The 14,965-nt window shown below is 37.9% G+C and overlaps 2 protein-coding genes across 2 annotated transcripts; one reads left to right on the top strand and one right to left on the bottom strand.

Annotated features, from left to right (window-relative positions):
- Positions 1 to 5,943: 5,943 nt before the first annotated feature.
- On the bottom strand, positions 5,944 to 8,014 carry LOC147490163 (peroxidase 4-like). The gene is made up of 4 exons (XM_086572335.1): positions 7,740 to 8,014; positions 7,044 to 7,235; positions 6,783 to 6,948; positions 5,944 to 6,497 (listed from the first exon to the last, which is right to left on the bottom strand). Exons 1-4 carry the CDS (start codon positions 7,953 to 7,955, stop codon positions 6,106 to 6,108), a joined length of 966 nt encoding a protein of 321 aa, XP_086428461.1. The 5' UTR covers positions 7,956 to 8,014; the 3' UTR covers positions 5,944 to 6,105.
- Positions 8,015 to 10,756: 2,742 nt separating this feature from the next.
- Positions 10,757 to 11,230, top strand: LOC147490162 (uncharacterized). Its single transcript, XM_086574821.1, has one exon. The coding sequence runs from the start codon at positions 10,757 to 10,759 to the stop codon at positions 11,228 to 11,230; it is 474 nt and encodes a 157-aa protein (XP_086430947.1).
- The last annotated feature ends 3,735 nt before the right edge of the window (positions 11,231 to 14,965 follow it).

Genomic DNA, 14,965 nt, shown 5'->3' with positions numbered 1-14,965 from the left:
ATTTTCCTAAAAAGCCTCAATTTGGCTACGATGCATTTGTCATTTTGTCCAAATGAACTTCTTTCCAGTTCTCAAAGCTTAATTGGGATGTCACGACGAGCAATGTGACCCAATTTGGTTATGAAGAAATCAACATCTTTTGGGCTTACTTGGTTGACCCAAACCGTTAAACGTAAGAACTTTCTTTTGGTAATCATCGGGAATTTCCTCCGAGATACCAATTGAAGGGCCTCTTGTCTGAGACCGAAAGTGGATGGACCAGAAACGTGTGTGTCATCTGCATATATACATTATCATAAGAACTACTGAAAAAAAAAAAAAAAAGTAAAAGTTGTGCTCTTACCCATGTTCTCATCAAGGTCGTTGCTTAGTGAATGTGAGTGGCTATGTGTTAGATGATCCTCCATGGTCCAAAGAGCTTTACAAACCAACAAAATCAGGCAGTACTCATTTTAAGCATAACACACACAAAATACCATGCACCATACATATACACTTATGCACAAAATGCAAAGAAGACCCACCCACTCACCAGCACACAAACATACATGTTGAAAGAAAAAGACTAGCGCTAGCACATAGACATGTGTTTGAGAAAGAAAAATAAACATGCAGACAATAATGTGGACCAAGTTCAGTACCATAATAAATCACAAACACAAATACCATCCAAAAAAGCAACAAAAGTGAGCAAGTAAATTAAAGATACTATTAATCCAATACATATATAGAGTCGCTATCCTCTCGGGTCTTCCTTCTTTTCTCGAACTCTCAACAACTCGGTCATCCTTCTTTTCTAGAACTCTCAACAACTTCAACCATGTCTTCTGGGGCATTGAATATCAATTCATCCACCAAGGGAAGCTCGAGGTTGCTAGGCCCTAGATCTGAATCACTTAGCACTCTCTCATCCGCAAGACAAGGCTGATCTTGATCAAAATACAGTTTCTTTGGAACCTCCAACACTACATGCCATTCAAGATTCTTTTGGATCTTGTGAATAGAAAACTTGTGCAGCTTTTTTCTGCAAGAATAAATGGTTCATCGTGATATACGGTTTGAACTGAGTAGATTAGACAAATTAACCAGCCTCAAGTTTGCTTCTTCATCTATTTTCACACCAAGTTGTGTGCACTTAGCCCAATCACATTTGAACAATACAGTCTTGTACCCTTCACGATAGTTTAGTTGAACAATGTTTGTTAGGACACCATAGTAATCTGCATCTCCATCAATTGGATTCTTGTCCTTAGCACTTGAGCGAAAAGGTGGTCATGCAAAATTTTGTGCTAACCCCGCTATTTTGGTTCCTTTTAGTTTTTCGGTAATCCTTGGTGATAAAAGAAACCCATTGACACAAAGTATTTATGGTTCTCAGAGCAAAACCGTGTAGGTCCCCTAACCAAATCCTTAAAATGAACATCGCTCGATTCCAAGAATCGGGTTCTTTTGTCAACCAAGTGATGAAATCATCCGAGGATGGTACTCTATGCTGCCCCCTCCTCCTCCTTGCACTTGTTCTCATCGTCCTCAATGAAGCTACTATATTTCCTACACAAATTTCTTATAAAAGTTAGTCACATAACATGCACATTATTTCGTTAAGTTTAGTATCCAACAATGTCAATATGACACATCATATACTTACATGTGCCAACGCTCATAACTCGGATGGCTTTTTAGTACCCATTGACGTGCTTGTTCATACTCCACACCTTCCAATCTATACGTCGCACTTGGGCCAAGTGGTCCACCCTCATTGGTAGCGGGGTTGTCCTCCACACTATCTGAAAAATGCGGTAAAAGTTGCGGTTCATTATCAGCCATCTTATCAAGTTTATCTAACGGACCCCCTCCTTTATATCCAAAGACAATACATAAGTGTCTCCTCCCTCAAGTAACGCTCCGCAATACAACCCCGGACGACGCTTTGTTTGTAATGTATCCTTGAAGATTTTCATGTATCTTTCCAAAGCAGGAAAAAATGAAAAAGAATTAAACTATAGTAGAAGCAATGGAAGCAGGTTGAAACAAAGGAAACAAAAACAGAAACAAGTTGTGTACCTTTCGAAACAATACATCCACCTACAAAAAACAGGCCCGCATTGACGAGCCTCGTAAGCTAAGTGAATAGGTAGATGCATCATAGAAACGAATAGTGAGGGTGGGCAGATTCTCTCAAGAGCACACAGGGCCTTGATCATACCCCTTTCCAGTACATTCAGTGTTTCGATCTCCACTTTTTTGGAACATAAAGCACCAAAGAAAGTACAAATAGTTGTAATAATAGATCGAGCTTCTTTTCTGTTCCCATCTCTATACGCATGCTGGATCAACACCGGAAGCAAATGTTGCATCAAAATATGATAGTCATGTGACTTCATTTGTTTCAAATCCACACAATCACCCTTGACAATATTTGACCAATTACCACTAAAGCCAACAGGCACACTTAGATTTTGTAAGGTCCGATGAACAACTTCCTCTCTTCTTTTGAAGCCAAAAATACCTTGGGGCATAACTTCGTTTCCCGTTAACTTGAGTCACCCAATATTTTTTTTAATTTTCATCACGCTTTTAAATCATTCTTTTGCTTTGGCATTATCTTTAGTTTTCTTCAGATTCAACATCATAGCAAGAAGGATTTCACACACATTTTTTCAATATGCATGACATCAAGGATGTGACGAACGACAATGTGTTTCCAATACTTGAGCCTAAAAAAGATAGACCGCTTGGAAAAACATGAAACTGCTTCATTGCCTTCTTGTTCATCACCTTCGCCATCTTTCCTTTTCTTGCCTTTTCCAAATTTGATTTTCAAATTCTTGGTCATTCTCTTAACTTCAACACCGGCCAACCTAATTGGTTGCTCGCCTAGTTCCTTTGTCTTATCATACGTGCTCTCCTTGTATCATGTCTAGCCTTCGATGTCAATGGAAGCCAACGTCTAGTTCTCATATACACATGCTTCTTTCCATGCTTAAGCCATAAAGAAGCAGTTTTGGACCACAAGGTGGCAAGCAAATCTTCCCTTAGTTTTACAACCGGATATATTTCCATAAGCCGGTAAATCGTGGATTGTCCACAACAAAATAGCACGATTTTGAACACTTCACCTTTGAATGCATCTTTAACCATCGCCCCATCCGCCACAAGTCTTGCAGCTCTTTAACTAAGGGCTGCAAATACACATCAATATCATTACCGGTTGTTTTGGACCCTCAATGAGTGTTGTAAGCATGGTGAATTGTGACTTCATACATAGCCAAGGGGAAGGTTATATGTCACACACATTACAGGCCATGAACTGTATTGTGTTCCTAAAGTACCAAAAGGATTAAAACCATCGCTGGCTAGTCCTGCATTTAACATTGCGTGGCTCGCAGAGAAATCTTGATACTTCGAATCCACTTGCTTCCACACCGCCGAAGTCAACGGGATGCCTCATCATACCTGTGCTTTGATGCCCCAAAGAGAATGCCACCTGATCTCCTTCGCCACCCAACCCACACTATACAATCTCTTCAACCTATCGGTAAGAGGGAAAGTATCGCGAAAACCTTTGCAGTGCACCCTACCGGTCCAAGGCCCTCAATTGCTCAATGGTTGCAGTTTTGTATCTAGAAACTCCACATGTAGGACAAGAAACCTCAAATTCATTATCTCCCTAATACAAGATGCAATCATTTCTACATGCGTCAATCTTCTGGCATTTCAACTTCAAGTCTTTAATCATCTTATCCGCTTTGTAGGCATTCTCGGTATCTTATTACCACTAGGCATCGCCATCCGGAGTAGTTGAAGCAAATCAGTAAAAGCCTTATCGCTCAACCCATTTGTGATCTTCAAATTAAGCAATTTCACGACAAATCTAAGAACAGAGAAGTCAGTACATCCAGGATACAATTCAGTCATGGCTTCACACAAATTATCATTAAACTCAACACCTTCAACGAAGTTCTTCTCCCTCGCACGACCTCCCGGATCCTCACCCAAAACAAAGATCCAAGTTATCAAGACTAAGTTCTTCCCATAAGAATGGTGAATGCTGCATTCATGTCCACCACAGGCACATTTGTTTTGAAAACTTGATCCACTTTCATTGAGTTGTTTCCGCCTTTCCTTCTCACCGTGCAAAAACCAGAATTTATACGCCTTGTCAAATCCATGGCTAAAACAATGTATTATAACATCATCGTGACTCATTGCCGGGCCTTTGTTTTGACACTTTCTACAAGGACATGGTATAACATTCTTGTTGTGATGGTGTTCCCACAAAGGAACTAAAATCCTCAACACCTTTTATAAAACGTGGATCGAAAATTGTCCAAGTTAATCCAACTCTTGTCTATCAAACTCATTGACTCCATAACTTAAGAAACTTCTAAAAGAAATAGAAAAGAGAGGAATTTGTAAAAAAAAATAAAATAAGAACATATATATATATTCATGCATCTTATAATCACTCACACCCAAACATAGCATCCAAACTCAAGATTTCATTTTTTAAGCCTAATTTCATTAATAGTTCAAAGTTAGTGAGTTAAGCTCATCGATTAGAAACAAGGAATCAATACTAAAATTCACCATTCACATACACCGTTAGATAAAAGATGTATCACTATCCTCCAACCCAATACACCCCAAAACCCAAATTTTAATCAACACCCAACTTGCAAAGATTTATCTTTAAGACAATTGCCTAATATCATGCAAATAGTTGGCGTAAATCAACAAGCCCACACTTCAAAAACAGACTCATTGTCTACACATTAAAAAATCAACTTAATTTATATACAACCTAATGTTTAGAATGAGAAACCCACACAAATCCAGAGGGAAAAAAAATAAACACGACCTTGATTGAAGGCGTTGAAAAGATAGAGAAGGTTGGATTTATCAAAAGAGCAAAAAAATTGGGGTGAGAGATTTTTAAGACAAAAGTGTGTAAGGGAGTGAGAGAGAATACCTTTGCCGCCGGGTTGTTGTTTGATGTAGTTGTGTGAGACTATGTTTCCTTCTATTTTCAGACTATGTTTCCTTCTATTATTTTGGGTGGAACTGAAACGTTTTTAAGGGTTTATGTTAAATCCTTATGTTTTCAAAGCAGATATTTCATTCCAACGGTTGGCCAACTCTAAGAACAGTCGGTACAAATAAAATATCCGTCGAAAATGTCCAACTGTTATTAACCGTCGGTTATATCGACGGCTTAAAACAGTGGGATATCCGTCGGGTAAGAAAAAAAACTAACGATATGTTTAATAACTAATCCGACGGTCATATTTTAGAGGCCAACGAGCTAAAACCGTTGGAAACATCCAACAGATTATAGCCGTCGGTGTATCTCTCCTGGGTCCGTCGGCTAAACTCAATTTTTTTGTAGTGGTTGATTGATGTTTGTTTGGTTTGGTTAAAATATTTGGGAGTTTTTCTGGTATCTCTCCTAGAGATGCTATAAGTAGGCCTAGTATGCCATTTATTTGGGTTGACATCTTCGGATACATATGGCATTTTACTTTCGGACTACTACTAAATTTGTTTCATTTCAACTCTTGAGGGCTGTATAGTAAACTTCCACTTGATCTTGAGAAATAAGTCAAATAACAGATTCAATAATCTGAAGATTCCACCAAGGCTAATTAAAGCCTGGTTGGTTAGCCACAAGAATCAATTTCAGAATTTGTGGTATGAGTCAGTTGCATTATGATATTGGAGGCTCAAAATTTTCTCGGACGAGCTTGAGGTTTGGTCGTTTGGACATGTTTATATATGTGAGTCGATTGGCAACAACAGATTGAGCACTTGATCGAGAGGAGCATGAAGGGGATGTTCAGACTTCAGAACTCAGAGGCAAAAAGGGGTGATGAAATGGATGCTAATTCAACAAATCTTTTGACAGATTCTGACCCTTGAGCCTGCTCTTAATGACACACTAAATCTAGAAAAGCATTAATTATAATCCAAAACAAAACTAGTACAGAATCAAGGGAAGTACTATAGCACTATTACACGATACACACAAAAAGTAGCACACTCACGCAGTTCAAAAACTAAATTGGGCTGGGCTTTGTTTTATTGTCTCCTTGAAATAACACGATCTTAGTTCACCATTCTACATTTCTTTCGAATCTCTCCCTCTGAACCAGTGAGTGGTTTGTTGTCACCCATCTTGATCATGGCTGCGGCGAAATCTACAAAAAAGGTATCAGGACTGTAGGTGTATTTTTTCACTTGGGCATCAGCTGATCCTCCATTGAATAATACTTGATCTGAGTGAAGAAGGCCCTTAAGGTTGATCAGATTCTTGTAGTAGTTGTTATCAAAAGAAGTTGGAGTTTGGACGTCTAATGGTGCCAAGTTGTTGTCTCCCGACCCTGTTTTCTTTGGGCAATTTTCTTGCCTTGTCTTAGCAAAAGACTTGTCTATGTTGGTCTCGTTATAAATTCTAGGCCTGAAGGTAGTACACCTGGCTTTTCCGATTGTATGTGAACCTGTTCCAAAATATTATTAGCACGATTGTTTTAAAAAACACTGTTTTAAATAAGTAGCCCAGTAGAATTTTGCAGATTCTCAAATTGGCTTTTCTTTTCTGGTTAAAACTATGACCTCATAATTAATGGTCAAACATAGCTGACTTGCTTGAAATGACTGGTTCAACATTATTTCTCAATTATTAAGTTGTTGTTTGAGCATATATGTTGGTGTTATTCTGGTGTACAAAATATAGGGGGTTAACTTCATCCAAAAGTTGTAGTTGAGAAAGTGAGGATTTATACCAGATAACGCAACCATGTCTTTAGCAGAGAGACCTTGAGCTCGGAAACTTGAGATGAGATTCGTGAGGTTAGAAGTTGGAGGGGGAATGTTACTATCAGCAGTGCCTTGACTAGCATTTCTAGCATCCCTTCTTCCAAGTTTTACATTCCAGGTAGGACCTTCAAGCTGAATTGCGTATCCCATTAATAACATTTTCAGCTAGGGGTACTTAAATTTATAATTCTGAGTTTGATTAAATGCTAAAAACGAAATGCACTTACAATCGCAACAGAGTCTCTAGCTGCAATTGCCAAGATATCAGCACAAGAGACTACCTTTGGACACAGCTTTTCTACTGCAGACTTTATATCATCAACGACATTGAATCCCCTCACCGAATTTCGATTGGGAACTGCATTTTTTTCTCCTGTGAAACTCGAGGTGTCGTCAAGCAGTATTGAACCATCACATCCCTAACAATACATGAGATAATTCAATATATGAAGGGTAATTGAAAATATTATAGCTATGAGAATTTAAAAACCTTCTAAAAAAGTTTATAAATTAAATAGTCAGTCCATGAGAACGATATATATAATATATCTTGCAGCTTAGTTCAATGTGTCATGTGTGGACTATCGCTAGTTAATCAATGCAGTTCTAGCAATAGTGTGTACACTTGCCCTTTATTCAACAGGATAGTATATCTATATATGACTGTAAAATATAATACGTACTATATCAAATATATTTTCGGTTATAGTCCTAAAAAAAAGTTAAAATGAGACCAATAATAAGACTACCTATGCATGCATCGACCATATATTGGCCGGAGAACAATGGCTACTTAGATCATCGGCTAGTAGGAAAGTGACTAGTCAAACTTGAGCTATATATTCTTGGCCTATTATGAATTTATCAACAAAAAGGATACCAACTAATGATGAGCTATCTAGATCGATTAAGGAGACATTTACATTAACAAAGCAATCGTGAAAGTGCAAACGAAGTAGAGAAGCGCCCATTCGAGGTTCATTGGATATTGCAGATTGCACGACAGATCTTATGGCTTTGAAGACATTGGGACAAGATTTTGAGTAGTAAGTAGTTGAGAGTTGAGCATATGAGCTTCCAAAACATAAGGCTAGAACAGTTATTGTGACAATTGCCATGAAAGTCGTAGAAGAAGCCATTTTGCTTATAGTAGTAGTTGTTATGACTTATGAAAGCTACGAGTGTGGCTATGAGAACAAGCAAGGCACTATATATAGAGCTTCTGAAGATCGATCTGTGGCATTGACAGGTTACCTAATCCTGAAGACCATTGCATGGCTCTTAACTATTTCTGATAATCTATGTTTAAAAGAGCCGGATTTGAGATCACAACATGGACCACCAGCAAAAAAAAACCGTTAAACATGAAATGGTCAGATTCATATAGGAATATTATTTGTTGAACATGTTAATTATTCTAATGTATATACAAAATCAAGATCAATTTCGGAGTTTTCACAAAAAACGATTGATAACCATTTTCAGTATACAATGAAGCTATGAATTGATCGGATGTGAATCCGTCAATCAAAGGCCCAAATATATGGATTTCAATATGATCATTTAGGAAATTCCAACAGTTGTACATCCTAAACTATACAAATAAGTTAAAAAAAGAACAATATAATTTCTACGATTGGAAAGACTTCATTCAATTCACGAAGAGCATACTAGCCAGATTTGTCAACGTAGAGCCTAAAAACCAACTTTATTCTTAGATTATTCCAAAACTGAACGTACGTAGGGATGATAATTAAGGGTTTATAGGACCACCATGATATGCAAGGCTATCCATCAAATAGTAAAGGAAGGTTATTGACCTTTTGAAGTCGTTAGGTTTCACTAACTAAACACATTAAATTAATAGTTGCAGATATAGTTATCAACTTATCATCCAAGAATTAACTGTACGTCGATAACCAATAATTAGAAAGTGTGATGGTCAAGACATGATTGATGACATCTATAATATTACTCTGTTTGATGAGAAGAAGTTTATCTAAACTTTCGCACGTCTATCTCAATGCACAATCAACGGTGCCCACTGTGATCTCCTAATTAAAATAAGTGCCATATTTTTGTTTTTTGTTTTTGGCTCGCAATGTTCCTAGGAAATACATTAATTCTATGCTCTCGATCATTTAATTTATAATAAACTTTTAAGTTCTAAGTACTTTAGTACTTGTTCAATTTCATGGAGGGATTAATAAATATATACAAATAGGGACGGTTGAAAGGTGATCTGCTCTCTTATTTTGTAAACAAATCCCGCCCGCGCCATGCCTCCATGGTACTGGTAAATGAAAGCAAGGTATCAATTTCCATGAGTTTGAAAGCCCACCTTAAGCTTAGCTACCTTCTACATTTACTGGTAATCGAAATTTTTGTTAAAATGGTTCAACCATGGTATCGATTGATGTTTATTTCCAATAATAAAATGAATAAATACAGTTTTAATTTAATATTAATTGGAAATATCCTTATACAAAAAATACATAGTTATGTTGGTTTGGAATGTTTAGGTGTTAGGTTCAACTTCTAGGGTGATCCGGTTTAGAATTGAACCGGTTCAAATTTGAGAATCCAACCATAAACTCAAATTTTAATGAACCGAAAAAATTGACGGTTTCGGAATTAGGGGTTCAAGTAAACACTCTCAATTTCCATGAGTTGAGATCGAAAGTTCCTACATTCTTTCTACATGTTTAAAACAAGATTTTGGCAAACTAATTAATATGAAAAGTAGAGAATTTAGGGGCTAAAAAGCCATTGAATCTATTACAAAATTGACGATTTCCCTATTTTTACATCTTCAATTCAAACTATAATTGTTTTATATTACATGCAAAAGTATTGAGAATTTTTGAAAGATTCGAAAGTCTCAATTTCCATGAGTGAGATCGAAAGTCCACATTAATCTTTAAAACAAGACCTTCTGCATTATGAAACTATATTTTTTTTTTTATGGTTATTTATGAAACTATTCATTGACAATTTGACGTACATTATTGTGAGCTGTTCTTTGTCCATCTCTACATAAAAATGATTTGATAATACATAATAGTAATAACAGTCCTACACTTCACATGTTAATACAGATTTATTGTCATGAGACAAGAAGATGAGATATTTGAAAAGATTAGGAGGGAAGAAAGTTGAAAAAATTATCTACAAAATATCAACTACGTACAGTACCAAACCCATCAATCCTATGAAGATAAACAATGCTCTTCAGATATTTCAACTCCATTAATTTAAAAAAACTCCTAAAAGCAGGAGTGTAATTAGGAAATTTGATCCAAGTCAATTCATAGTTTATTTCTTAAGTTGTTGGCTGCCGGGCTGGTTGATATGTGATCAAATCATCTCTTATATATACAATAGATTTGATCAAACTACATTGACTATATATATAGTATTATATTTTTAGACGTCGGCATTATATTCTTCAATCAATCTAATGCTAAACTAACAGAATTTGCCGCCTAAAATAAATAATCCAGGTAAAGCGAGAGCAAAAGGCGTTATAGTCAATGTATTCTTTGATTGTCAATTCTCTACAAATGTTTGGTCACTAGTGAAGAATGCTATTGGTCTAGGAAGATCTGTCAAAACTTCCAATGCGGAATGGTGTGATATAATCAACCTTTGCAGACAACACAACACTCAAGCTGAGATTTATAAGGTTTATGTATGTGCCACTATAGGGCATCTTTGGAAGGAATGAAATGGTAGAAGATTATTTAGGAACAGTATAAATTCATGGAGACATGTTGCTAATTCTATCCTTAAGGAAATGAAAATCTATTTGGGGATTAGGATCAACTCTATTCAAGACACTGTCGCCATCAGATGTCTGCTGACTAGACTGGACATTTAAGTTTCATTCAAAACTAAAGAACCAATTTACTGCAAATGGAAGTTTCCTCCTTTAGGTTACATGAAACTGAATACCGATGGTTCTATGAAGTTGAACAGTGTAGGATATGGTGGTATCGTCATTGATCGACATGGGAATGTTTTACTCACTTACACAGGAGGAGGTACCCAACGTTTAATAATATTCCAAGAGCTTCAGGCTATAGAAGTGGGACTTATCCTCTGCCAACAACATGACTTCCATAAGATCAAAGTTTGCTCTGACTCCCTTAGAGCAATTCAAATACTCAAAGGTTCAGAAGATGCTCCATGGAACTGTTGTTATCTAGTTGCTGCGATCAGATATCAAATTTCAAGAATGCGGGATGTCATCTTCTCTCATGTTTATAGAGAAGTTAACAATAGTGCGGATTACCTAGCTAATCTATCTATGTTTGTTGATGAGAAATATTTTTGTAATGGTCCTCCCTTAGACAGTAAACTCTCTGAACTAGTTTTGAATGATCTAAAGGGAACGATTTATGTAAGATCTTAATACAGGTTAAGGGTCTGCCAAACCCTATTAACTTGTTTAAAAAAAAAAGGCGTTATAGTCAGTTTATTTGTTGTACACCTGTCATTTGACATCTACAATGAGAGGTTTGTAAGCAAAAAAAATTAATTTCTCTTTAATGAGTAAAAACAATGTAATAAATATGAAGAAACTCGAAGAAACCATATTTGATAGTACAAATCACTAACAAAGTTTCGAAGAGGAAAATATTTAGCTTAATTTAAATTAAAACATTTTGGCTTGATCATTGTAAGTACCCTCCGTTCTTAAATATATCACTATAGCACACGTGTCCACACCCCAGGTCGTATCTTCACAACTCATACATCACTAGCTCGTACCACGCCACTAGGACGTAACAACGACCCAGACTCAGGTCGCCGCAAATATCAAACATAGCCATATATGGAAGCAAATGATCTACAACAATCCTGAAGCTCAGTTAATGCACCAATCAAGGAGCGAGACATTTACTTTGTAACATCAGAAGTAATGATGACGAATCATCAAGATAATACAAAATATGGGTCTACACTTAACAACGGCCTAGAGCAAATAAAGAAAGTCAGCTCAAACATCTATAAGTAGAGAGAGATGAACTACGTAAGGGATGATTCAAGTTTACCCAAGGAACTTGATACGTAGGCAACTCTTATCCCAAGCAAGAGTGTAGCCATTCCCTATCAACCTCAACATCAAGTCGTAGATACAAATCCACACCTTTATATTGGCGCCGTCTGCCGATTCGTTCCCTTGAGAAAAACACCACATTTCCCAAGGCCACGAAGTTGGTTAGAAAACCACCATGGAAGCACAACTACAAGCTCTAGTAGATCAAGTCAAGTTTCTCCATGAATCATTTACCTTGCTTCAGCAAGAAAACTAAGCTATGCGTGAGCAAACCACCTCCAACACCAACAACCTGGCTCCTGACGCAATTGAAAACAACGCAGTCACAGCCCTCACTACAACCACCAATCAACGACTGGAGGACTTCGCTCAGCGGTTGGAGAAGTTAAGCGAAAAAGCCAGCGCAGCCCAGATCGTACAAAAGATGCTCCAGTCATACAAAACGTCACCATTCACCACAGAAGTCAAGGACAAGCAGCCTCCCGCTGACTTTATCCAGCCAAAGTTCCCGTTATACGACGATAGCTCATGTCTAGGCCAACACATAGCTCGCTTCAGCCAAATCCTGGTGCTCTACAGTGCTCCAGACTATGGCTACCTAAAGTGCAAACTTTTTCAACCAGCTTGAAGGATGGCGCTTTAGACTGGTTCTACACTCTAACTCCTGATTCAATCAACAACTTCGACAAGCTGGCCGAGATGTTCGCAGCAGAGTTCGTCCACAACAGAAGAAACAAGCCGACCTAGACTCGTTGTTCCAACTGAAGCAGGCACACGACAAGACTATCTGCGCTTTCATAGGACGTTTCAAAAAGGAACTCCTATCAATGGAACCAGGCCTCAAGGACAGCTTCACAACCTCTGCATTCACCAACGCCCTCCTAGACGACTCCGACCTAGCAGGATCTCTCATGCGCAACAAGCCAGAACGCCTAGACAACCTGTACCACAGAGTCGACAAGTATATGAAGTACGAAGAATGGATGGCCCAGCACAAAGGCAAAGAAGTCCTCACAGTCAGCGACAAACGGGGACCCAAAGAAAGCAACCAGTACTCAGGTAACAACTGTAAGAACCATTATTTCAGAATGAATATTTCTACAAACCGCGAAAACCCACGGGCAGAGGAATTAATGGGGTTCACGATTTTGGATAGAAAACATACATTTGAATCGGCTAAGATAACTCTAAGAATCCAAGCTTTATGAAATCCGAATCAACAATCAACCCCTTGATCTTCTATTGTATTCCTTTCAATAGGTTGGACGTTGTGTGGGTAACGATCTACCAACCCCCTTCTTTCTCACAAAGCTAGATCCAATTTTGGATCTATCTTTCCTTGCCTCTCTTTTCAATCCAGAGAATAGTAATTTCAGCCAAGAGAAAAAGGATTCTATTTATAGGCTACAATAGGGACCATGAGGAGAAATTAGGGTTGGGCATCCTGACGGGCTTGGGCTTCCCATGTTCGCCCAGAACACACGCCCAAGTCCGTCAACAAATGACTTATTCCACTAAAGGCCATTGTTGCACTACCGCCCTAATCCCAAATTACGTGTCAGCGTTTATGGGCTCCATATTATATGCTCGTTGATCTCTTCGTGTTTAAGATATCAAATGTTCGTTGATTAAGTCAAGTTACTGACAACAACATCAATCAACTTCTTATGTCCTTGAGTAGTACCACTCAACCTCATTGTCATGTCAGAATAAATCCACCTGCAGGGTTTACATGACAATCTTTTTGAGCTCCTCAAGGGGACATCATCAACCCGACTTCTTGTGGGTCACGAATTCCTTCTTTAATCAACAACACACCTTACGTACAATGTCATTACCCAATCCATCGAGTTTGTTGATTCACAAATGAATCTCACTCATTGATGATTTAAAACAATGTACAATGCACGTAAGTGCCCGTTATTATATCCGGATTAAGAGGACAAGCATCCATAATAACAGAGGTGTTTGTTCTCTTATATAATCAGTATAAAGAGAAACAACCTCACTTGGTCCTATTCAATACACACAAAGTGTACTAGTGTAATCTTATAGTCAAGATAGACTAATACAAGATTATACTACAACCGTACCAATGGTTTGTCCAAATCCATCTAGGTTGTGAACGATTACTTATACTTTATAAGGTAGTGATGATATGATCTTCTGTGTGTTCACACCATATCATCTACAACATAAAGTATTAGACACATGCATATAACTAATAACATATATAATATGCATAACATTTGCCCATATGATTCTCATTCAAAATATGAAGAATTAGAGTTAATACAAAAGTAATGCTTTTAATATATAACCCTATCAACAACAAGGGCACCAACTCCCATAAGCCATCGTACACCAAAAGAGAATTCTCCAATTTTCCAGGATACCAAGCCATATCTTGAAGAAGATATATACAATACCTTACTTCAAACCAAACATCAACAAGGTGATCGCCATATCAGGACGTCCATACTGCCACTTCCACAAACTCCACCACCATGACACCGATGAATGTAGAGCCTCAAGCACTACCTCCAAGACTTAGTCGAAGAGGGAAAACTGAAAGAGTTCCTGCTAGAAACCGACCTCAGGCATAAACTGAATGCCAACCGCAACAGAAGCAGGAGCTGTAGTCATGAGCGACCTGCTCGCAGAAGGAGCAGAAGCAGAACAGCCCGACGATCTAAATCTCTAGGTCGTGTAGGAACCGTTATGGTTGCATGTCATTGTTTACAAACCGTGAAAACCCATGAGCAGCAGAATAAGGGTGTTCACGATTTTGATTAGGAATCATACCTTTTGATCAGCTGTGATATCTCTGAGAATCCAAGCTCTACGAATCAGCAACCTTTTGATCTTCTGTTGTATTCCTATCCTTGGAATGGACGTTGTGTGGGCAACGATCTACCAGCCCCTTCTTTCTTTCTTGGCCTCTCTCTCTCACAAGGTTAGAACCGAATTTTGGGACTAATTTTGCGTGAGCAATAACTCAGTGTTTTGGCCAGGAAAGAAGGGTTTCCTTATATAGGCTACAATAGGGACCATGAGGAGAAATTAGGGTTAGGTCTCTTGATAGGC

The sequence above is a fragment of the Coptis chinensis genome, chromosome 7 (assembly GCF_015680905.1).
Source record: "Coptis chinensis isolate HL-2020 chromosome 7, ASM1568090v1, whole genome shotgun sequence".
Lineage (NCBI taxonomy): Eukaryota > Viridiplantae > Streptophyta > Magnoliopsida > Ranunculales > Ranunculaceae > Coptis > Coptis chinensis.
The sequence above is the reverse complement of the archived record's forward strand: the minus strand, read 5'-3'. Positions and strand labels throughout refer to the sequence as shown.